At 41.0% G+C, this 25788-nt stretch overlaps 1 protein-coding gene across 3 annotated transcripts in view; it reads left to right on the plus strand.

Moving 5' to 3' along the window:
- The window catches only part of LOC140916102 (uncharacterized), a 219126-nt gene that overhangs the window by 40171 nt on the left and 153167 nt on the right, over positions 1-25788 (plus strand). For all 3 annotated transcript variants that reach the window (XM_073357154.1, XM_073357152.1, XM_073357153.1), the window contains one exon: positions 3433-3480. In XM_073357154.1, coding sequence (XP_073213255.1) covers positions 3433-3480 — 48 coding nt within the window. The remainder of the gene's footprint in view (positions 1-3432; positions 3481-25788) is intronic.

Here is a 25788-nt window from a genome sequence, read left to right on the forward strand (position 1 = left end):
TTGGGGATCGGTCCTGCTTTGAGCAGGGGGTTGGACTAGATGACCTCCTCTGGTCCCTTCCAACCCTGATATTCTATGTTTCTAGGACTGAGTTTGCACCATGTTAAAAGTCATGAAAAAAATCTATCTTTTGGCTCCCTCCTGACTCTGCCTATATTAATAAGTGGTTTGGTTAATCTGAAAGGTAGTTCCCTGAGTAGGAGACTTGGGTTTCGGACATCACATCAAAATTGTATGTGCTTAGGGAACACTCCTGAAGTGTGTGTGGGCTTGGGGGTTGGCTTTTCGTCGTCTTCTTCTTCTTCTTCTTCTCCAGAGATTGGAAATTATTTGTGGTGGAATTCTTCTAGTTATGAATTATTTTTTACAACTGTTAAATAAATAAATACTATGGGCTGATTCATCCCCAAGTAGCCAGCACTCACTTTTTCTTTCTTATCTGAAAGAGTGTTGCAAGTACCCAAATACAATAATTGTGCCATTTGTTTGTCATGCCCTTTTTTGACTATGGGTTACTCAGTGGATGTCCAAAATGATCCTTAACCACATTGTATAAAGCTCAGAACTGTAATCCTAAAATAATTATCTTGATAAGTGCTCCTCAGTTGCCACCGGGCAATAACTTCATTCCTGTCCCCTTAAAAGGAGTTTAAAATGAAGACACAAATTTCATATTCTTATTTAATTTTGTTGAGAGTAAACTAAGAAAATAATATTTTAAACAATTCCATGCTGGCCCCTGTGAGATATCAGCATAATTTTATGTAAGATACCTTTATTTAATATGCATTTATTGATTAATAAAGAAATACATTCTGTTTGTAAACCAAATGATTGGTCCAGTGGCACAAAACAATAATGCAATGAAGCCTCTAATTCATTAAATTGGAATATAGGGATTGAATTACTAATTTATGTTGGTTTTCATATCATGTTATAAATTATACTGTTCTAAAATGTAGGAGGAAAATATTCCCCATGATGGTGGTTACCTACAGTTCCAACTAGTAAGGTTATATATGACTCCAGGGAGATGAAGTAGGGGGAGGCACTGGAGATTTTGCAGACTGACATGGTTCCCCAGGAATTTAGTGTAGTATATGTTGCAATAGCCACAACTTTAAAAAATAAATATCAACCTTTTTTTTTTAAAAACACTGGAGGTTTTGTACAGAGGTCATTGTTAGAAACAGGTAGTTATTGGAATACTGGCCTGTGAGATAACTGAACAAGAAGGTCAAGTATTAGAAAAAATTAACAGGGGGAGAGAGAGAGAGAGACTTCATAAATCTTAAGTGGTTTCAGTTTTTTTCTATCCATCTTAGCTTTTTATTCAGGAAAAACATGCGTTAAAAACCTCATCTTCAGTATTTCACAGCCTGTTGCTCATGTCTCCCCTTTTGTGATCTTTTTTAGCTAAAGAGTCCCTTACTTAAATGCCTCAGAAACTGCTTGGAGAAACCAACAGAAAGCCCACTTGAACGTATGGATTATCTTCAAAGGTTCCATATTGCTCTTGGATCTCAGCTCCCTAGTACGAGACAGGCTGGAACTCCTTAAATATCAGACTTCAGCCCTGTGAGAGACAGGCAAACCAACCTCCTTCTGAGAACTGCCAGTGTTTCAGTGCCCCATTCTTTCAAAAACCTTCTGTTTGTTTGTTACTGATGTACAAAGAGAAGCTTCCTAAGTAACAGGAATATTTAATGGAATCCTTTCTCAGATGCACTGGCAGTTAGTCATTTCAGTGATCTAAGAGGGAATGTGAGGTGGTCTTCCCCTTTGTTAGATCACTCATCACTCATAAGCCTTCTTTTGGGGCTCTGCTTTGGAAATCAGTCAGGAATGTTCTATTCTTGCACAGTGATTACATGCAAAAAGGCAAAATTTGCAAGGTTTTAAGAGTGGCCACTAATATTCACATAGATGAACATCTCCAATATAAATACTACAAATGGACCGAAGTTAACAAGAATCTATTAAATGACATAAGAATGTTGATGAAACAAGAAAATCACCAGTAAAATGGTACCATAGGAAGGATACCACTATGATGAGACTATTTTAAACCACAGGAAGGCTCTCTTTCTCTCTAGCATACACATTCATTTCTTTCTTTTGATTTCTAGTTGTATTTTGGGTCATCCCTTATCTGATTCACAAAAGGAAAGAGCAAGATTTTATTTAAACTATCCAGGCTTAAATTTGAAATTGTTTCAGTCCTTCATGGAGAGATGAAATTCAAACTTCCTTTCGTAGTTAGATGAATGGGCTCAGCCTTGCCAGGATCATAGCACTGCCTGAGAGTTGCTGAGCTCTCACAACTCCCAGTGAAGTCAGTGGAAATTGAGGGTACTCATCACCCCTGAGGATCTGATCATCACCTGCAAGGATTGGAACCTAAGATTGGTTATTTTTTTAAAATGGGAAGTAAACTTACATGGAGCATGAACCCCCAGTTGTGACACTGGTATGGCAACTGTTGTATCAACAGAGAGACATACACACCACAGATTCAGGGTTCACTGACCACAGGAAAATTGTTTGAGTATAACGTTCACAGAGGACATGACTCCCTGTCTAGCTCATGGCCAGAAGGAAAGGTCTGTGTTGGTCCAGAACTACAGTGATGCACTCAGGTAGGTCACAGAACGGTCAGAATCTAAAACAGACATACACAACAGACTTTTGCTACAGCACCACTTTTTGCTCACCACCTACAATTTTCAGTAGTAATACTTCTGACCAGATGATGTACAATGCATTGCCTTTTTGTGCCCAGTTTTTCAGTTTTAGTGAGAGAGGCAGTGGCCTTGAACAGTATTTTCTTACATGTTAACCTGCTCCATTGCTGATCAAACTGTGAGCAAGTTTTACACTCGAGTGGGGAGACGTGTCTGGGCTTTGTTCTATGTGTACATCTTGGGTTCATGATGGGGGTTTCTGAAGCTGTTGTTTGTGAAGGATAATCATTTTTCCCTCCAAAGTCCTATCAAGTACTACAAAAATACATGACGCCTTTTTGAGGGCTTTATCTCACCAGAGCTGCATGATATATATTTTCTCCTGAGACTGATGGTTAAACACCATAAACCTTGATTATTTCTAAAGGCTCAGAGAGGCTCCACGATCTTGAGCCCCAGTTTAAGCTGATTGTCCATAGTGAGTTTCAGGCTTATCTTTTTGTGCCTTATTGACTTGAGGGGTATTTAAGAGTGTTTGCATAAAATAAAAACTATAAATGCAAGAAAGGTGCCAATTATCAAATGTGAACCAGATTCTGGAGTAACAAAGCATTCACTTTTCATAATAGATTTGGCCCTGTTGTTCTTTAATTCAGCCAGGGAGATGACGCTAATATGTTTTATATTTATTTTCCTGGTCAATATAATTTTAATCAGTTTTCTTACTAAACAACTGTTTTTCTCTTAGGGTTCTGATACTCAAGATAGAGCAAGATGCAAAGTATGTACAGCTGAGGTAAGTCTCTCAACTGTTCTTTCCATGTTTTCAAAAAGTATTGGATTAATGGGTGAAATTAACAATTTATAACCCATGTGTGAAAGGGATTGTAGTCTAAGTAGTTGCCTATGTGTGTACTGAATGTCTAAATATATGGTATAGGTACTATACTCTACTATACCAGTGTGTACTATACCAGTGATTCTTGAATATTTCCAGTCCATGCATCCATATTAAAAATGTAATTAATGCTGTGACCATCTCCCTCCATCCTCTCTCTGCCAGAGGACGAGCCTGCAGGTCTTTGACTGTTATCCCAACACACACGATATACTGCAATCTGATCTCTTTCCTCTGCTACAGTTCTTTGTATGAGACCACCTACCTTTTGTGGATGTGCATGCTGCTGCTATCCACTCCAGTCTGCCTCCTTCTATCATAGACAAACAGCAGTGGTAGAATTCCATAAAGTAATTTAGGTGCATTTGTATCACAGGGAATAAATTCTCATTGAATGTTCATGTCCGGCCCAATCCTCTGAGAGGCTTCCATTGAAATCAGTTGGATCAAGCATATCTTTGGGAAATGACACTGTTACGAGCCGCTTGTAATTTATTAATTAACTCTTTCATGTGTGTCACATAAACCATAGCTACCATTATCTTTTCCCCTTCCGCACATCATTCCCACCCCCAGCCAATTCCTCACTTTCCCAGTTGTAATTATCAGTTCAGCCACATGCAGCCCTGTGTATTCAGAGCCCAGTTGTCTGAGAGTCCTCTATTCCCGATTTCACTCAGGATCAAACAAGGCACTATTATGTACGGCAGTGTTTCCCAAACTCAGGACGCCGCTTGTTCAGGGAAAGCCACTGGCAGGCTGGGCTGGTTTGTTTACCTGCCGCGTCCACAGGTTCGGCAGATCGCAGCTCCCACTGGTCGCGGTTCGCCGCTCCAGGCCAGTGGGGGCTGCGGGAAGCAGCGGCCAGTACATCCCTCAGACCGCGCCGCTTCCCGCAGCCCCCATTGGCCTGCAGCGGCAAACTTGGCCAAACCTGCAGACACAGCAGGTAAACAAACTGGCCTGGCCTGCCAGGGGCTTTCCCTGTCCAAGCAGTGTCCCAAGTTTGGGAAACACTGATGTATGGCATAAGGAATATTGCACTGCATCCAGGATAGGGATGCATCAGGCTGCATGTATCCAAGTTGAAAACAATGAAGCCACTTTGAATACGTAAATGGTATAGTGAGTTGTGGCAAAAGTAGAGGTAAATTGCCTATCATTTTAATCCTTCTAGAGTTGTTTCCATTTTAGCAATAGCATGACAAATCCATTACTTTTTTAAGCTTCACAGTAGCTGGACACTTGGGAATAAATGTGCTCCAACTAGCACAAGAAGGTGAAAACTGTATCTTCCTGCACCAGTGGTGGCTTTTCTGCCAAGGGGGCATTTATTCCAGGGGAAGAGTAGAAGGTATTTCACCTCCGCCTTCCCTAGTGATTTACACCAGGGTGTGCGATAGGTGTTCCTCAAGTGCTGAATCCTCCAGGTACCTTGATCTCTCCCTCAGAACATACGGGTTCAGTTTTGGGGCAGGTTACTATTCATAGAATCATAGAATAGCAGGCTTGGAAGGGACCTCAGGAGGTCATCTAGTCCAACCCCCTGCTCAAAGCAGGACCGATCCCCAATTAAATCATCCCAGCCAGGGCTTTGTCAAGCCTGACCTTAAAAACTTCTAAGGAAGGAGATTCCACCACCTCCCTAGGTAACGCATTCCAGTGTTTCACCACCCTCCTAGTGAAAAAGTTTTTCCTAATATCCAACCTAAATCTCCCCCACTGCAACTTGAGACCATTACTCCTTGTTCTGTCATCTGCTACCACTGAGAACAGTCTAGATCCATCCTCTTTGGAACCCCCTTTCAGGTAGTTGAAAGCAGCTATCAAATCCCCCCTCATTCTTCTCTTCTGTAGACTAAACATCCCCAGTTCCCTCAGCCTCTCCTCATAACTCATGTGTTCCAGTCCCCTAATCATTTTTGTTGCGCTTCGCTGGATTCTATCCAATTTTTCCACATCCTTCTTGTAGTGTGGGGCCCAAAACTGGACACAGTACTCCAGATGAGGCCTCACCAATGTCGAATAGAGGGGAATGATCACGTCCGTCGATCTGCTGGCAATGCCCCTACTTATACATCCCAAAATGCCATTGGCCTTCTTGGCAACAAGGGCACACTGTTGACTCATATCCAGCTTCTCGTCCACTGTAACCCCTAGGTCCTTTTCTGCAGAACTGCTGCCGAGCCATTCGGTCCCTCGTCTGTAGCTGTGCATTGGATTCTTCCGTTCTAAGTGCAGGACTCTGCACTTGTCCTTGTTGAACCTCATCCACCCAATGGACTAGTGTTGCAGTCTTTCAGCCTACCTACCTGCCATCTACTCTGCTTCTGCTGTATCTGATATTATGGTGATGGGGACCACATAAGTATCTAGATAAAGTGGAGTTTTTGCCCCTCAGGAATTCTGTTATGGACCAGCCAGCTATAATTGATTAATTTGGACCTGGATTTCCATTAATACAGACTCAGTCATTTCTCAAATCTTCCTCTCATTCCCTCATCATTCTGCAGAGCAGATTATAGACTTCAATCAGGGCTCCATAAACCAACAGTTTTTAGATGAGCCCTTGTATAATGGAACTTGGAATCAGAAACCAGGTGCTGCATCTACATACCTCAAAGGAAAGGAGCTTATTGCTATTCTTCTCCATCCCCCCCCCCTTTTATAAATGGTAGTCCAAAGTGAATACAGCCAATGGGAAGGAAGAAAGAAGTCTTAACATGTAGGGTCAGGGTAACTGCACTTAGGAACTGGTTCAGAGCAATAAAAGATGTTGACAGCTAAAAACAAAAAATAGGAGCAAGGAGAGTACAATGAAAAAGTGGGGTAAGCCTGTGACTCCCCAGTAAAGTTCCAGGCGCCCTTTAAGGGGCAGGTTCCAGGCAACCCACAGTCAAAAAGCAGGTGGCTGAGATATACACATGAAGGCGTTCTGATGATGCTAAATATAGGAAAAAAACAAAGTTCAAGTGGTTTTGTGAAGTCATAGCACCCTTGAAATGGATGTACAGACTTGAAGTTTTCTTGTGTTGTGTTCTACAAGCTTGAATAATATCACATTTTAACAGATTTATTTAAAAAAATCATATACAAAATACCCCTCTGCAGTGCACTTCTATTTTTATAAAATCAGCTTTTTGTAGATGATTTTTGCTATTGCAGTTTTGGCTCCAGATACTTATGAACAGCTCAAGGTTTTGACGTCTGATGTCTCTGCCACTGAGCATCCATTTCATTCACATAATGCCAACCTACTGGATAAATGTTGTAAAATATTCAATAGCATTTTCCCTCACATTTTAAAAATATAAGTAATGGCCTCAGTATCACAGGTATGAAACACAGCTTTCTGGTGCATCGTATTTATTAAATCCCCCTCTTACTTCACATTAACTGGCAGTAGACGTTTTGATATTCAGAAGCCATCAAAGGTTCCTTTCCTGATTACATCGGGTGAAACAATCATTGTGACAGTTACAGGTAATGGTATTCGGAGGGCATGGCTCCAAGGGTTCATTGTTTTTTTGAATGTTTACCTCACCTGACATATCCATCTTGGGTGCCATTGTGATTATTCATCTGTATATTTAAATAAAACGGGGCTAAGAAATAAGATCATAAGAATGGCTATACTGGATCAGACCAATGGTCCATCTAGACCAATATCCTGTTTTCCGACAGTGGCCAGTGCTTCAGAGGGAATGAACAGAACAGGGCAATTACTGAGTGATCCATTCCCTGTCATCCAGGCCCAGCTTCTGGCAGTCAGAGATTTAGGGACAACCAGAGCATGGGGTTGCATTACTGACCATCTTGGCTAATAGTTAGTGATGGAACTATATACTCCATGAGCTTATCCATTTTTTTTAACCCAGTTATACTTTGGCCTTCACAGCATCCCCTGGCAATGAGTTCCATGGGTTGACTATGTGTTGTGTGAAGAAGAACTTCCTTATGTTTGTTTTAAACCTACTGCCTATTAATTTAATTGGCAGATCCCTGGTTCTTGTGTTATGTGAAGGGGTAAATAACACTTCCTTATTCATTTTCTCCACACCATTCATGATTGTGTAGCGCTCTATCAGCCCCCTAATCTGAACAGTCCTAGTCTTCTTAATCTCTCCTTGTATGGAAGCTGTTCCATACCCCTAATAATTTTTGTTGACCTTCTCTGTATTTTTCCCAATTCTAATATATCTTTTTTTGAGATGTGATGGGGCAACCGTCCCACACTGGCAGAGGAGTTAATGTCCCTGGGGAGGTTGCGCAGGAAGCAGCCAATAGGAGAGAGGCTGCAAGGAATAGCCAATCAGATCCCAGCAGGTCCATAAAAAAGGGAACTGCAGGGCAGACTAGGTCACTTTCCGATGGGAGCCCAGGAAGTAAGGACTGCATCCCTGGAGGGCTGAGAGAACTGTAAGCACTTTGGACAGAGCAGTGGCTGGCGCCTGGGACTGAGCAGCTGAGGCCCTGAGATAAGGGCGAAGAAGATGCTGGGACCATGGGGAAGTGGCCCAGAGAAATAGAGTAGCATTGACTGAAGTTACAGAGGAACAGCAGGAGGCTGCTATTTACAGGGTTCCTGGGTTGAGGCCTGGAGTAGTGGGCAGGCCTGGGTCCCCCCCACTTGCCACTGGGAAAATGGCTAGACTGTTGGACAGAGATATCTTCCTCCCTCCACGGAAGTGGAAAACACAGACGATGACCTAGCTGGAGGGCTGAGTCAAGAAGAGGATGCTGTGGTCCTGGGAGCTGAGAGAGGAGCCATATACAGGAACAGAGACAGAGTGCCGGTGTGAAGACTGCAGGTATGGGCATTGGCCTTGAACTAATCCCCAACATGAGCAGGAGGATGCGCCAGGCTGTTGATGAGGGCTACACCCCATGACTGGTGACCAGAACAGCATGCAGTATTCAAGTTGTGGATGTACCATGGATTTATATAGTGGCATTATGATGTTTTCTGTCTTATTATCTATCCCTTTCCTAATGGTTCCTAACATTCTGTTAGCTTTTTTGACTGCCACTGCACATTGAGTAGATGTTTTCAGAGAACTGCTCACTATGACACCACTCAAGAAAAAGATCTTGGAAACAGCTAATTTAGACCCCATCATTTTGTATGGGTGACTCTGTTTTCCAATATGCATTACTTTGCACTTATTAGCATTGAATTTCATTTGCCATTTTATTGCCCAGTCACCCAGTTTGTGAGATCTCTTTGTAACTCTTTGCAGTCAGCATTGGACTTAACTAGCTTGAATAATTTTGTATTGTCTGCAAACTTTGGCACCTCAGTGTTTATCCCTTTCTCCAGATCATTTAAGAATATGTTGAACAGCAGTGGTCCAGTACGGAGCCTTGGGGGACCCGGTTATTTACCTCTCTCCACTGTGAAAACTGACCGTTTATTCCTACCCTTTGTTTCCTTTTTTTAACCAGTTACTGACGCATGAGAGGACCTTTCTTCTTACCCCCATAACTCCTTACTTTTCTTATGAGCCTTTGGTATGGGAACTTGTCAAAGGCTTTCTGAAAATCCAAGTACACTATATTCACTGGATCACTTGTCCACATGTTTGTTGACCCCTCAAAGAATTCTAATTGATTCGTGATGCATGATTTCCCTTTAAAAAAGCCATGTTGATTTTTCCCCAACGTATTGTGTTCATTTATGTGTCTGATCATTCTGCTCTTTGCTGTAGTTTCAACCAGTTTGCCAGATACTGAAGTTAGGCTTACCAGCTTGCGGTTGCCAGGATCACTTCTAGATCCTTTTTAAAATAATTAGCATTATATTAGCTATCCTCCAGTCATCTGGTACAGAGGCTGATTTATGTGGTAGATTACATACCAGTTAGTAGTTCTACAATTTCATATTTGAGTTCCTTTAACACTCTTGGTTGCATACCTTCTGGTCCTGGTGACATATTACTGTTTAATTTATCAATTTGTTCTAAAACCTCCTTTATTGACCGCTCAATCTGGGACAGTTCTCCTGATTTGTCACCTAAAAAGAATGGCTCAGGTGTAGGAATCTCCCTCACATCCTCTGCAGTGAAGGCTGAGGCACAGAATTTCTTTAGCTTCTCTGCAATGGTCTTGTCTTCCTTGAGTGCTCCGTTAGCACCTCGATTGTCCAGTAGCCCCACTGGGATACATCATTCTTTCCATATAAGAAATAGGGGCGAGTGAGAAATGGAAAATTCTGGGTTAAAGAAGGCTTGATGTTATCAGATAATTAAATTAAACTGCACAGCAGATAAAAACACAAGATAAAATGGTATATCAGTGTATACATATTGTAGATGGATCTGGTGGCACCACCTATTAAGGTTGCCTGACATGTCCCATTATAAGACCATTTACAGTTGCTTATTACTTTGACAAACGTTAACCATTTGGGCTGAAATTTTTCATGATGGGTAACTGCCTTAAGGAGAATTATTCTAGAATTTTTTCAGCCAAATGGTATAGTAGTTTCTTGGAATGAGGCTAGGAAAAAATATGGTGATTGCCCATGTTAATTCTGGTGACTTTCTCTTTGAGAAGCTAGATTGCCCCCATGCGTTAGAGAAGAATTTGAAATTTGGTAGAGAGTCGTCTTTGTGACAAGGAGACCTGGAGCAGCGGGGCAGCGGGGAGACTGGAAATGGAGGCTGACAGTGGGAGAGAAGACAGAAACTGGGACTGGGAGTTGAGGGGGAAACTGAGACTGGCTGGGCAGCTGGGAAAGCAGATGAGAATGGTCCTGGTTGAGCAAGGAGATTGGAAGTGGCTGGGCAAGGAGACTGAGAGCAGGGAGGGAAACAGATTGGGTGGGGGCCTGGGGAGCCAGTGGGTGGGAGGAGCAGACAGATCAGATGAGGAGCCAAGGGGATTTGCTGACAAGGATAATGGGATTAGACTGGGAGACAGGGAGATGATCTGATGAGGCAGTGTGTTACTGTTAAGGAGACTGGTACTGGGACAAAGAGCCAAGGGTGGGTAAGAGGCGGGACTGAGACAGGGGCAGGTTGTAGAAGACAGGACTTTTTGGGCCAAGCTTGGTGGGGAATGGATAAAATGACAGGTGACCACTAGAGAACACTCCCTCTCAGAGGATGGAATAGAACCCAAGATTACTGAGTCTCACCATTCTTCTACTGTCAGAAGTATCTGTGCAAACCACTAGTAAAGTGTGTCTCATCCTTTTCTAGTGCCACATAGAGGATGGCAACCTACTACTGCTATCAGTTACTCCATTAGCTCAACTGGCAGAAGTCTGTGTAGTGGATCTAAATGTTCCAACCTTGCTGATAATGTACCATATGGCCATCATTATAGTGGCCCATAATGGAATTTTTGTTTTCTCAGTTTATATTTTTAAAAACTTAGGAAATTACACTCCAAAACAACATTAAAATAACATTATTAAGACTGCAATGTTAAGCATTCAAAAGTTAGGAAATGCCAGATTTTAAGTTGCTTGTGTTTCTCTGGTGCAAATCACTGTAGTATGAGTGCTTCATAAATATTCATAAATTTATTTTCATAATACCCCTGTGAGATAAGATCTGATCCCCATTTTACAGATGAGGAGCTGAGACACAAAGGTCAAAAGTGCTCATTAACCTTGGGTATCAATTGGAGATGCCTGGGACCTGATTTTTTCACGAGACTTAGAATGAGCACAGCTCCCATTTGCTCAGCACTTCTTCTGCAGGTCAGAACCCAACATCTCAAGTCAGGTACCCAGAAAATGAGGAACACACAAGTAGTGACCACCTGTGAAAAGTATAAGTGACTCTCCAGCATCACAGGAACTCTGTTGCAGAGGTGGGATAGACTCTAGTTCTCTATTCAGAGTACTATTCAGCAGCTTTAATCTTTTTCTTCTTTCAATCCCCTAAGTCTAACTTCAACAGCTTCCAATTTCTGCAACAAACAGAGCAGTGGTCCTACAGACATCAGTCTTCTTCACTACTCAAACCTGATATACCCCCCATGCCATGGTCCATCCTGTGCATTGAGTGAGGCAGGGGTGCTGTGGAGTAAATAGTACATGATCATGTAATTAAAAACAGTATCATAATGCATATATACAAGGGATACGAATTAAGGTTGTACATCTGGCATTTCCTAACTTTTAAGTGGTTGACTTTGAAACCTTAATGTTATTTTAATGTAGTTTTTGTTGTCTGTAATACAGTAGTACAGGGAGTTTTATAGACCAGATTGTGTCCCGCCCTAGCATGGGTGAATGCGGGGAACTGAAGTGAAAAAGGAACCTTCTCCATACAATGGCCAGAATCTGCAGAAGCCTCATCATGTGCATATCACCACAGAGATGAAGGGAAGTAGACAGGGCCGTCTGTCTCATCCTTCTGCAGCAGCCTGCAAAGCAGGCGGTGTTTTGGAATAGCAGACTATCTAACCCAAAAGGGGGTGGTGCAGCATGCACATTTGCATAAAATGCTGTGTGTATGTGTAGACAGACAGATATGACTTAATGACAATAACTGTTGCTTCCCACGGTGACCAATTCTGTTTCATTCTTTCCTTGTGCTTTCCTGTCTTTCTGTCCGTCTGTTATCTCATCTTATATTTGGATTGTAAACTCTTTGGGGCAGGGACTGTTGTTCTGTGCTTGTATACCACAATGGTACCCTGGTTCATGACTACGGCTCCCAGGTGTTATGGTAATACAAAGAACAAATCATAATAGTAATATGAAGAAAAAATAGAAATTGTCACTAAAAACTGAATTTCAATATCTGTAGGAAACAGGCCTTTCTTAAATATTGAACTGAACTATTAGTTACATAGATTATGGTTTTGTGTAAGCCTCAGAGTTGGTAATAATTATGACCGTTTGCTGTGTGTATTACCCATCTAGAATGCAAGAGAGGAATGCAATTTGTTCACTATCTTTGTTTCTTTTAAGTGAATTTAATGTTTTTGTATTTTGCAATTTACTAAAGTGCTAATAGTTTATTAAAACAGAACATTAAATTGACCTATATACCTGTGTCACAGAGCTGTTGTGAAGATTAATAATTAGATAATGTTTGTAAAGCACTTTTCATAAGTGAAAAGTGCTATAAAGTGCTTAGTATTATTATTACAGCATGATAGAGATCACAAAACACAAGTGAATTAGCTCTAGATTTAAGCCTTATAAGGCAAAGCGTACCAGGGGCAAAATAACATTGCAGTTATTTTTCTAACATCCAGCGCTTCATTAAGTACCACACAGGGTTATATAACTCTGTGAGACTCTAACTTTGTAAAGATCAGAATCATAGCAGGAAAAGTTCTCACGGGTTTTGCAGGCAAGATTTGTATGTATGGCCTTTAAGGTCACTCAGAGTTCCTCCAGCTATTAGGAGCTAACCCCTCCAGTTACATGTGAGGACGCTGCTGCCTGCTTTGGCTCTCCCAAAGCGAACTCCTCTAACAGGGCTGCTGCTGTCCAGGCCAGCTTGCAAGCACTACTAAATGCAATGTGCCAGATCCCCAGCTGCTGGAAATCAGCATAGCACTGGGCTTAATACAGTTATGCTGACTTCCACCTGCTGAGTATCTGGGCTCTATTGCAATTTAAAGCTCTTGCTGAGCTTTCTTACCCAAAATCCTTCCCACCAAAACAGTCTCTATTAAATCCTCAAATTCTTACTGTGGGTGGAAAAATAGGAACCACCCCACTGAATCTGTCACTCCTCCCTTGGAGTGAACTCAGATCTTTTTCAGAGCTTGAGAAAATTCTGTTAACTCCTCCCTCCCTTCTTGTTCCTCCTCCTTCACTATCTGTAGCTGGCAGTCTACTACCACAGTCCTGGGGTTTCCTGATAGTGCAGACCCTGAGGACAGGTTGTTCTCTTGAGTCCAGTTCTGCTGATCACATGCACACTATTGTCTTCTGCACCATCCCACGAAAAGTCCAGAGGCACAAAATCCAAAAGTAGCCTCAGAGGCCCAGTCTGGTTGCTCGCTGTTTTACGGAGGAGGGCAATGGAGTCATCACTCCCAAGAAGAACATTGTTGAGGGTGAAGAGGGGATGTGCGTGTGTCACAGCCACCTAATCAAGAAACATGATATAGGTGTGTGTATGTTGGATGAGAGTGGAGCCTCCTTTCCAAGAATAGTGAGAAGTCAGAGCACCATTCCCAAGGTTAGTACTGTAGGGGCTGAACTTCTCCCCACAGAAGTTTGGGTGGAGTCTAGACCTGCTAAGCCTCCCTGGAAGTGTGCTTCTGCTGCTGCAGGTTGGGAAGGGGAATGCCCTCCCCTCCACAACAGGGATAGACTATGTTAAGAGGTCCTCAAAAGATTTTCTGTTCTCATAAGTTCAAGATAAGCGTCTGAACCAAACCAATCTTCCAGATGTTTGGAGATTTAGCCATCACTAGCTCTACACTGTTATGTCTCTTCCCTCTGGATTTCTCCACTTTCAGGCTGTTTGACTTTTCCGCTCTTCCACGAGCAATTAGTATTAGGTCTGTCTCACCTGGAGGTTGCTTGTATGGAAACTTCCTCTCTGCAGAGCAGTAACAACTCTTTTACCATTGTCTGGGCTGGCTTTGAGGCATGCCCTTCTCTCTCTTTCCTCTGCCACCAAAATAAAAATAAAAAGCAGCAGTCACTGCTGCATTAAAGAAACAACTTACACACATACACACCATTTAAAAAAAAAGAAAACATTTATCATAGTATTGTGTGCCTGCTCGAAATATGGGAAATAACATGGTAATTTTAGAACAACAGTATTTTTATTTCCTTTTTAAAGGTAGGTGTGTGTGTGTGTGTGATTTGCTTAATAGGTGTGAAAGTGTCAGATATCACGAGTCAAACAGACTGATTTGTAGTGAGCATTGGAGAGGAACCAGGGATAGTATACGCTGTTACCAACGATACAGGGAAATGAATGTGAAAAATTCTAGAATCTAAATTTAGGTAAATAAATTAACTGATTTTCATGGTAGCTTTCTGTTAAATGTTCCCATTTTCATGTGCTGGGCCAGCTAGATGGAGAGAACTTCAGGGTCTCCATGTGTAGATAAGCAGGTGAAAAAAGCCTATAGAGAAGAAATAAGCTCCACCTAACTAAACTGGAACCAGGTGAGACAGAAAACTGACACACATTTTGGGGGATTACTTATAACAGAACCAGGGGGAAAGCTGACAGGTGCTTGGGATCCCTCAGGTTGTATGAAGACATCTGCTAGGGATGTCAGTAATGCAAAGGTAACTCTGTATCCAGTAGTAAATTATAGGACAGAAATTATAGCCGAATGGGAGGAGGACAGGTTACAGAGGCATATTTCAGGAAAGTAACAGTGTCAGAGAAAGGAATTAAACATAGGCATGCAGCCAAAAATAAAATTATATAAATTTCTGTCTACCAATGAGAGAACCTTGAAAAGCAAAAATAGGTGAACTAGAATGCCTGGCAATGGAAGATGAGCAGCCTTGACATAATATGCATAACTGAAACATGGTGGAATGAATGGAATATTGTAATACATGGTTATAACCTAGGACAGAGCGGATGAATCAGTGGAGTACTATAATACCAGCCTATAAATTGTGCAGAATAAGGATAAGGGATTAGTGCTGCATCTAAAGATTTCATAGAATCTAATAGGAGAACATTTCTGAGTGGAGAGAGCCGTTCCGTAGTTTGGCTACAACTTATGTTGTCATTCCTTTAGTATTGTGGTCTTAAATACATGTCAAGCTTGCACAGAGCTTTGGATGAGTGCCCCTTGGTCTGGAGTTATTTTTAAACAAAAATAAATAACAGCATCCCGAGACATAAGTGTACAAAAATATAGTGATAGATTATACTATCTGTCTCCTGGTCAAGAAAATGATATTGAGGGCCTGATTCTCATTTACACTAAGGTCCCCTTCTACTGCTTTGGCATTTCACATATCTATTGCCAGAGTATAAAAGGGTGTTGGTGTAAATGAGAATCAGGCCCTGAATGTGCTGCTGTGAGGGAGATCAAAGGGATACCTGAGTCTAATAAAGCTGTAATGGGTTTCATTGGTTATATGTCACATCAGGGCAAGGTTTAGAGAAGCAATTTCTTGACACTCAAATTATTGTTTCTTGGACCAGCTAATTCTAGAACACACAAGAGGAAAGTATTCTCATTTTAGTCCTAAATTACACACAGGCGTTGGTTCAAGAGTAAATACAGTCAGCAATAGTGGCCACAATATAATTAAGTTCCATGTCTTCAGGGGAGAGATTGTATAAAAACTATGCCACTTAAGAATTCCCTAACACTGGAGGAATCTACCACCAGCTGGTTTAAGCCAGTTATAGGACTGATTGTGCCATTTGAGTGGTGTTAAGCAGATTTAACAGGCTGGAAAATCTGCCCCACTGTCTTCAGTTTCAGTAGTATTATAATTTAAAAAAAAAATATAGCAGAAATAAAAGTAGTCCAAAGGACAACGAAAATGGGTAATGGAAAGACTTCCATATGAGGAGAGATTGGAAAGATTTAGACTGCTTAGATCAAAGTGGAGAAAGGTATATGCAGCATGATGATGAATTGCACAGAGAAGATAATTTAGGAAGGGACATTTAATGAAACTGACAGGCAACAAATTTAAAACGCATAAAATGCAATACTTGTTTATGCAACACATAGAACTCATACCACAAGACATCATGGAAGCCAAGAGCACAGGATCAGAAAAAGGTAAGACATTTGACTGGATAATGAGAGACTCCATGAATACTCTGGATAGGATAAAGAAGAAAATAAATTAGGGATATTAACCCTCATGTCTTTGGGCATGAGACAGGCACTAAAGCCTAGGTCCTCAAAGGTATTTAGTGTCCTAACTTCCATTGAATTTAATGGGCATTAATGCTTATGTACCTTTGAGGGTCTGGGACTAACTGATGAGGTTTGCAAGAAACTTCATTTATAAAATTGGTTATTCCATAATCTTCCATTATGAAGATTTTGCACCTTCCTCTGGAGCAGCTGATACTGGCCTGGTCTAACCCAGTATGGCAATTCCTGTGTTCTGTTGTGTGGCTGTCATGGGGACAAGAGGAGATGTGGCAAGAGTGCACTGCTCTCCAGTGCTCCTGAGCCAGCAGAATGGACCCTAAAATGGCATAAATTAAAGTAGACCTGTGACTGTTCTAACTTGCATGAGGGGCTGGTTCAGCTCCCAGCCACACCCAGGGTTGGGGAGGCAGAAAGGTCTGTTACAGCCACCTTTGCTTCCCTTCTCCTTCATCTGTGCCAAATGTGTGCTCAGGGCAGCTGCTGACTGAGTCCTAGATTCCTGCCATCCTATCACATTTTCTGTCTCCATCTTCTCCTTAGAAGCTTTTAAACTGGAAAGCACATGGCACAATACACATCCTCCAAATCAAAGCAAGAAGCTTGCCATTTAAAATGTAAAGAATTTTCTTTAGCGTTGCTTAACCCTCTGACTGCTGTAGACATCTCTAAGTATTGCCCTACTGTATGTATTTGTCTGGCAAATTGGAGAAGCAGCAGCAGCTACACCAGGGATTCTCAAACGGGGTCGGGACCCCTCAAGGGGTCACGAGGCTATTAATGGGGATTCACGAGCTGTGAGCCTACACCCCAAACCCCACTTTGCCTCCAGCATTTATAATGGTGTTAAATATATAAAAATGTATTTTAATTTATAAGGGGGGGTTGCACTCTGAGGCTTGCTATGTGAAAGGAGTCACCAGTAAAATAGTTTGAGAACCACTGAGCTACACTGTATTCATTATCCATATGATAGAGAAGAAGAAGCTGCTTCTGCAAAGCCTTCTTTTCATACTTTGTATCACTAAAAGTAGCCAATTAATTAGATTCCATGGTTACGGCTATTGTAATTTGTGCTTATTTGAAGTGCACAGATAATAATCAATTGTACACTCTTGACTACACTATTAATAGTTTTAATACCCACATTTTGTTTACATTTTGCATTATAATGAACACTTAGCCATTGTGGTTTTTAACATGGAATTCAGTGAATACTATCTCCATGTAATGCCCTTGCCATTTCATTCTGCAGTATTAAGTGTTGTTTTTCTAGCAAGATCTTGAAATGTGGGGCATTATGTATGAGTTATGCTAATTTGTTAGGGCAATGAATACATTAATTTCATTAGTAAATGGCCTCAAAGCAATAATTACCAGTGTAGGTGTGTCAGAAACGATCATGTTCAGTTTTGCCAGTTAATTATTAAGATTTTGTTCTGAGGGACCCAGATTTGACATCCAGCTTCAATTTAGCCATAAATAAAACTCTGAAGTATGTAGGGATGAAGAAATCAAGCCAAGAAGTCATTTTGCTCTTACACATTACTACTTTTGTGCAATTCTGACTGCCAATAAGATGCCAAAATAATAATGAAAATAGCAATTGCACTTGGTCATTCCTCTCATCTCGTCTTACGTTACAGTATGCTGAATTATTCAAGGTAATATTGCTTGCTAGTGTGGTATTACATTTGAAATGGCTAAGTTTATTGTTAAAGTTGATTTTTTTAATGGTGTTTACTTCTAATGCCTTAATTGGGTTTCTAAGTTATATATTTCCACTTCTTGAATTTTGTAGGGCTAACACCACAAAAAAGACTAATGGTGGCATCTGTGCACCTGGATTAGTTTCTGTAAGTGTGACATTATTTTTAATTAAAGCAGACCTAATGGGGCCATCTAGTAAATCTCTGTTCACTAATAATATGCTTTTAGGCATCTTATAACTGAATTATTTCCCAGGAAATTTTGGAAGCCTCCTGTATTGTGGTGGTATGCATTTCTTGATTTATTAAAATGACAGAAATAATGGTTCTCCAACTTTTTATTTTGTGGACCACTTGATAAGAGAACCCTTCTCATTGCCCATCAGTCCTCGTCACAACATCCAGTCCCCTACTCCTTGCGCCACAAAATATTTCACTGTAAAGACCACTGTAGAATAATGCTGTAAAGATAGAACTGACCAGCTGATGGGTCGGACTCACCATTAGATCAGTCTAATAAGTGAGCACAGTACCCAGAAGTCATCTACTACAGGACAGGCCCAACAAATAAAGTAACAGAACACCACTAGCCATCAAGTTCAGCCCCCAACTAAAACCTCTCCAGCGCATCATCAAGGATCTACAACCTATCCTGAAGGATGATCCCTACACTCTCACAGATCTTGGGAGACAGGCCAGTCCTCGCTTACAGACAGCCCTCCAACCTGGAGCAAATACTCACCAGTAACCACACACCACACAACAAAAACACTAACCCAGGAACCTATCCTTGCAACAAAGCCCGTTGCCAACTCTGTCCACATATCTATTCAGGGGACACCATCACAGGGCCTAATAACATCAGCCACACTATCAGGGGCTCGTTCACCTGCACATCTATCAATGTGATATGTGCCATCATGTGCAAGCAATGCCCCTCTGCCATGTACATTGGCCAAACCGGACAGTCTCTACGTAAAAGAATAAATGGACACAAATCAGACGTCAAGAATTATAACATTCAAAAACCAGTCGGAGAACACTTCAACCTCCCTGGACACTCAGTTACAGACCTAAAAGTTTCATTTATTCAACAAAAAAAACTTCAAAAACAGACTCCAATGAGAAACAGCAGAACTGGAATTAATCTGCAAACTGGACACCATAAAATTAGGCTTGAATAAAGACTGGGAGTCATTACACTAACTAGTTTCAGAGTAGCAGCCGTGTTAGTCTGTATTCGCAAAAAGAAAAGGAGTACTTGTGGCACCTTAGAGACTAACAAATTTATTTGAGCATAAGCTTTCGTGAGCTACATTGGATGAAGTGAGCTGTAGCTCACGAAAGCTTATGCTCAGATAAATTTGTTAGTCTCTAAGGTGCCACAAGTCCTCCTTTTCTTATTACACTAACTAAAAACTATTTCCCCATGCTAATTTCCCCCCTACTGTTACTCACACCTTCTTGTCAACTGTTTGAAATGGGCCATCCAAATTATCACTACAAATTTTTTTTCTCCTGCTGATAGTAGCCCACCTTAATTGATTGGTCTTGTTACAGCTGGTATGGCAACACCCATTTTTTCATGTTCTCTGCATATATATATCTCTTCCTACTGTATTTTCCACTACATGCATCTGATGAAGTGGGCTTTAGCCCACGAAAGCTTATGCTCAAATAAATTTGTTAGTCTCTAAGGTGCCACAAGTATTCCTCGTTCTTTCTGCTGTTACAGACTAACACGGCTACCACTCTGAAACCAGTAAAAGTTTTGTTATCTGGCATGTTGCAAGAATGGGGGGTGCCAGTTAGTCAAATATTCTGATTAACTAAGAGTTGGGTGAGGGAGGGGACTCGGCTGGGGGTGTGGGAGGGGGTGCAGAGCACAAGCTCTGGGAGGGGGTTTGGGTACAGGAGGGGGCTCGGGGCAAGGGGTTGGGCCACGGGAGGGGTTTCGGGTGCCGTATCCAGGTGGCCCTCACCTTGGGCAGCTCCCTGCTAGCAGCAATATGTCCCTGCTGCTCCTAGGTGGAAGCATAGCTAGGCAGTTCTGCATGCTGTCTCTGCTGGCACGCACCGCCCCCGCAGCTCCCATTGGCCACAGTTCCTGGCCAATGGGAGCTTCAGAGACAGTGCTCAGGGTGGGGTTGGGGCAGTGCACAGAGCCCCCGGGGTTGTTCCTCTGCCTAGGAAAGCAGAGATATGCTGCCACTTGCGGGAAGCCATACTGAGCCAGGTAGGGAGCCTGCCGGCCCCACGCCAAGCAGACTATAAACCAGACTTTCAATGAAGATCAGAAATCCCAGTTTATATAGCTTTCCAGTTGGTGAAGTGCCAGATATCACAGCTTTTAGTGTACTCTGCATAGCTTACCCTGACCCTGTTTCATAATTTCAAGCAGGATCAATGTGCCCTGCATCTTGATATTGCATCCAGCTTCTTATATTTACAGAATGATTGGATTTCTAATTATTGCTTCACATTTTTGCACAATAGCTTCCATTCGGCTAGCTGGTTTGGAGTGACTGTTTATTCTGGGGCAGATGTAACATTCAGATGCAGCTGATCACATGATGAGGTCTGGCACAGTCATCTGGGCAGCCTGATCATATTTCTTATTCTCTCTGGCCCCGATCCTGTGAAGAGCAGAGGACCTCCTGCACTGGTGCTGAGCAACTTCATCTCCCATTGATTTCATTGAGAGTTGAGGACTCAGCACCTGGCAGTACTGGACTTCTCTCTGGGCAGGTAGAGGTAAACAAATAACCTTTAGCCTTGCCTTATCCTTTAGAACTGCAGTCTTTCTCTCCCCTTTTTTTTGGTATGATCTCTTTAATATTAAAAAAAATAAAATTTAACCAAACTAATAGCGCAAGTCAGAAGGTCGTCCATATGGTATAGTATGTGCAGGCTCAAGCATACAAGTTTGCTGTTGCAGTTTCTGCACTCCTTGTGAAAACAACATGTATTCTGGACATTTTTTTTCTGCTACAATATTTGGGTCTTAGATGCTAAGGTAATAAGATTCCTTAATTAACTCAAATTGTTCCTTGTTCCCCAGTCACCCACCCAGAGGAAAAAATAGGCCTTCTTTGTATTTATCCAGCAATGAAAATGGAATGTATTGACAGGCAGTGTTTAGGCAAAACTAGAGTGGCACAGATCTAGCAGAGTAATTTAGAATACACAACAGGAAATTTGGAATATACAGTAAAAAGTGGACAAAAATTCCCTCTTACATTTTAAAGCTGGAAGGATAAGTCCAGTGGGAAATGAGAGGGTTTTTGTAAAGTATCAGAATATTTTTTTCATGATCAAGTCTAAACATTTAAGTTTTCCAATGAATCTGTTTACCAGCTAGTTAGTTGGTTTCCCTGCATATTCTTATTCTTGTCATTCCAGGATGAAATTTACACTTTCTAAGCTTTAACGTAATATTTATGGCAACTTTAATAAAAGTTTAGTAATGTCAAGGAGCTAGTTGCAAAGATGTACTTTGCACTAAGCCGCACTAGAAACTCATTTACTTACAGAATCCAATGTTAAGTAAAATAAACAGCTTTGGTTTCTACTGACATTTTATAGCCACCTTAAGGGAAAGGTGGGGAGGGCGGTTGTGTTGCCATGTGGGTTTAATTCATGAACTTCCCTGCAAAGTACTCAAAGGCAATACGGTAGTTGAGCCAACTTTCTCTGTTAAGTCACAAAAAGAGAGATTTTACCAAATACAGGGGATCAACTGCAGCTGCAAAGAGGAAATTTAGAATTATCATCATACCAGTATCAGAAGGTCCTTTATATTTATAGCTTCATAAAAGTTCACAGCTAGCGTATTTGCTGCCAACTAATAAAAGAACTAATGAAAATTTTTGCAGATTTTTTTTGTGTAGACAGTGGTTACCTAATCCCTAAATCCTGATGAATTCTTATATTCAAAACATTTTAAAAAGGATGGGGAAAGGACTTTCTTTTTGATCCCTTTAACAAGACAGGTCTTAGTTAACCTCATTGTGGGCCACATTGCAATACTGTTCTATTTGGACAATAGTACCTTACCTGTAAGTATTCCCATTGACATCAAGGGGACTACTTGTAACATAAGATACTCTTCAGCATGAATAAAGATATCACAGTCTAGTTCTGAGTGACAATAAACTGCTTTATTGTGGCCAAACATTAAAATGTGATTTATAATTCACAATGACTGCTTTATTGCCTAAACATTCCAAAAACTGTAATTAAACTATAAGACACTTTCTGATTATTGTCATTAGGTAATAATGAAAGTCTTGTATTTTAATGAACTCAAAGAATATTACTCAATCACTCACGGACTTCATGTACTGTTATGACTGTAAAATAGAATGTTTTAATTGATACTTTCCTAAAAATTATTTTATCAGTATTTTCTACATCTGTGAAAAATAGTTCCCAGGGGAAGGGAAAAAGCAAGTAATAAAAAAGATGAACTTTCCCTCCATATGAATTTATTTTTCTGTAATTTTTTCTTGGTGCACTCCTGTTTTCAGTACCACTGTAAAGCTCTTGGTACTACTTTGTTACTTGCTCTCTCCTCTCTTCACCTTCACCTAGCTGAAGTTATCAAGTGGGCTTCTCCCAAGAGTTGGATGTCTTTAATTTTCATGTTTTACCTTATTATGCATTCTTTAAAATTTGAACTGGAAGGTATTTCAAGGTATTGAGAAATTAAAATTACTTTTAGCTCCAGTTTATCTTTATCAATATCAAAAGCCAGAGCCTGGTGGTACCAGAACAGATTATTGTGTTTCAAAAGAGAAGCTTCTAACCCAATCACCACTTAGAATAGTATTTTACTCCATGGTTGTAGAGGAGGGCAGTGTTCTCTTTTACTCCTTGGATGTAGAGGAGGACACATATATATTTTTTTATTATTAATATTTTATATTGGAGGCATGGCTTAGCACTAATCTAATTTTATAATTCAACATACCTTTTTAAAGATACGAAGGCCTATGGAGAGCAGCTACTGCGTGGGGGAAGGGGCCAGCAGTTAGAAAGAATAAAAGAAAAACAAACCACTACAGGCTTAAGACTGCAATGACATTTTGTCATGAGTTAAACTGGGGGACAGGGAGGTGCAGTGAAAAGACCTTTAGTACTTTCCCGTTTGGTCTTAAAATGAGCATGTGGATCTACAGGTGGTGTCTAAGTTGTTCTCTCTCAACATTACTGTGAAAGCTTGTGAGAATTTTTTTTCTCCTAGAATGATAGTGCAGTGAAAACTGACCCCTTTCATACAACTCTTTTTGAAATATACACACCTAGCAGCGCCCAGCCAATCAGGCTGTCCTCAGCCCAAGCTGTTTTATCATTTTCCATACAGTGTGCCTTTAGCTGTGAAACTATTTGTTGAATTGCTCCATGATACTGTTTGACTGAGAGTGAGACAAATGTTCCATATTATCTTTAATTTCCATAAAATTGTTTTAATCTTTGCCTTATAATAAATGTATAAAAGTGCCCTAAGGGTCCCTTTGTTTTGTATTGTAGGTGTCTCTATTAGAGTTCAAGCAGGATGGAAATGCTCAGGATTGCTTTTTTGCTTCCCCTCACCTGAGGTGCTCACAACACATATGTCAAATACATAAATAAATAAAGCAGTTCCCTTCTCCCTCTCTCCCCCTCCCAACCTCAGAGCTCAACATTCATGTATGAAATTGAGAGAAGCTGCATTTTCCATCCTTGCATTCTGGGTACATTTAGCAAATCAGATCGGGACAGCTGGCAGCTTTTGCTGGACAAGGGGGTTTCCTGTTAGTGGCACAAAACTTTTCGATACCACTAAGGACTATGTTCCTCATCCATTTTAAAGGAACAGGAAGGGAAAACTTACCTGCACCTTGCCACAAGTTTTTAAGTCTTGTAGCTCTGCTGCATGCTCATTTAAAGAGACATGTCAATAGGACTGTAATAAAGGAAGGTGCTGATGGTCTCCAATATGTATATTGCATCAAACTCAACAGGAAAATGTATAGGAGTCCCATACAGAGTGCCCTAACACTCCCCATAGGCATTTCATGTCCAGCCAATGACAGCATCTCTTATTTAACTGCCATACTGCCATTGGTCCCATCTCTGCTGTTGTCATTCTAGGACTCCCCTTCCATGGAAATACTAACTAATGCAGCTTTTTTCTTGCAGCAGTTCCATTGGTTTGGGGAACATGCTGCATAGATTCTACCCCATGGATCAAGTCTGCACTCTATTTTTCACAGAACTCCGCTCTCACAGAATCCACAGGAAGGTGGCTATGGTGAGGTTACCCCTTCAAACAGTAGCCACTCTCTTCTTCATGGCCCCTTCACACCGACCTTATAGGAAAGTCCAGTAGAATTAGTGATGGATGAGAGTGTGAAATGAACATGGTTCTCTGGGAATTAAATAGGGTCCAATAGAGTTTTCTCTAAACACCTACAGACTTTGATAAAGAATGATAGCCTTTTTCTAGATTTTAGCAGAGCATTACATTCCTAATAACTATAGAATTCTACAGGATGCTTTAAAAATCTGATAGAAAATTTATCATTCAATAGTAGTTTTCAGTAAGGGCATTTCTGCAGTTTTTCTCCCATATGTGCCTGCATAGATGAAGAGAGAGACATGGAAGTTGTAAATACTTCTTTCCTACAATGTTTTCAGCCTAATATAGGAGCCAGTTTGTAGTAAAGAAAACATCCTTACTCACCAACTGTTAACCTTCCGTTCTGTGGTCCCTTTAATAACAGACCTGAAGAAAAGGGGGAAAGTTGTATGAATACATTTTGTTTATTGGCATCTTATCTAGGCTAGTAGTAAATGGATATACTTGTCAGCAGAAATCTCTTGGTGAAGCAAATAAAGAATCTTAATAGGCAGAGAGAATAGAACTAACGGCAAATTGCTCACAAAGAGCTCTAATTTATTGGTTTCTTTTTCAGTAAGATTTTGTTCTGGACTCTGGCTTTGCCAGAAGAAACAGCTGAATGATGACATGGATTCTCAGTAAGAAACTTCACTCGATGGTAGGAAAGGGGGAAACTCAAGGAAAGAATCTGTATTTTTTTAATAGGTTTTTTTTCTTCAAAATTGAAAACTATTCAGCGGAAGGTTTCCTCTTTTTTGTTTGTTTGGTTTTTTTGTTTCAATCAACTGGCCGAATATTCATTTCATGTAAGTTCTGTCATGCCACATACACTGACGGTAAAGTTAAGTTGACTGCATATAATAAAGATGGGCACAAGTGCTACTGTGGGGCTAGATTGCATGGGACTGACACACAGCTCTGGGTTGAGGGCTGTGCAGAGCTGGCAGAGAATTTGCCTCAGGAGACTGCTTCTCCAGATGTACTAGTACTGCTTCCCAGGCCAGTGTTGAGGGTGGGGGTGGGATGATGTTTCTTCTTCATTCCCATCCATTTTTAGGGAATTGGCTCCCCTAAACTAGGAAGAACCAACCAGTTTCAAGGGTTTTTTTGTTTTTTTTTTAAGTTAATTTAGATCTGTGTTTTAGTTCATCTGTCTGTGAACATGAGAGTCTCCCGTTCTATTATAAAGTGAACAGGCAACATGAATCACAAATGTAGACCATATGAACAAGTAAACCAACGTAATTCTTAGGGATGTGGTCACAATATTGTGTCCAGTGCCTTTGCCCCAGATACTTATGCATATTTTGC

Source organism: Lepidochelys kempii, chromosome 8, assembly GCF_965140265.1.
Source record: "Lepidochelys kempii isolate rLepKem1 chromosome 8, rLepKem1.hap2, whole genome shotgun sequence".
Lineage (NCBI taxonomy): Eukaryota > Metazoa > Chordata > Testudines > Cheloniidae > Lepidochelys > Lepidochelys kempii.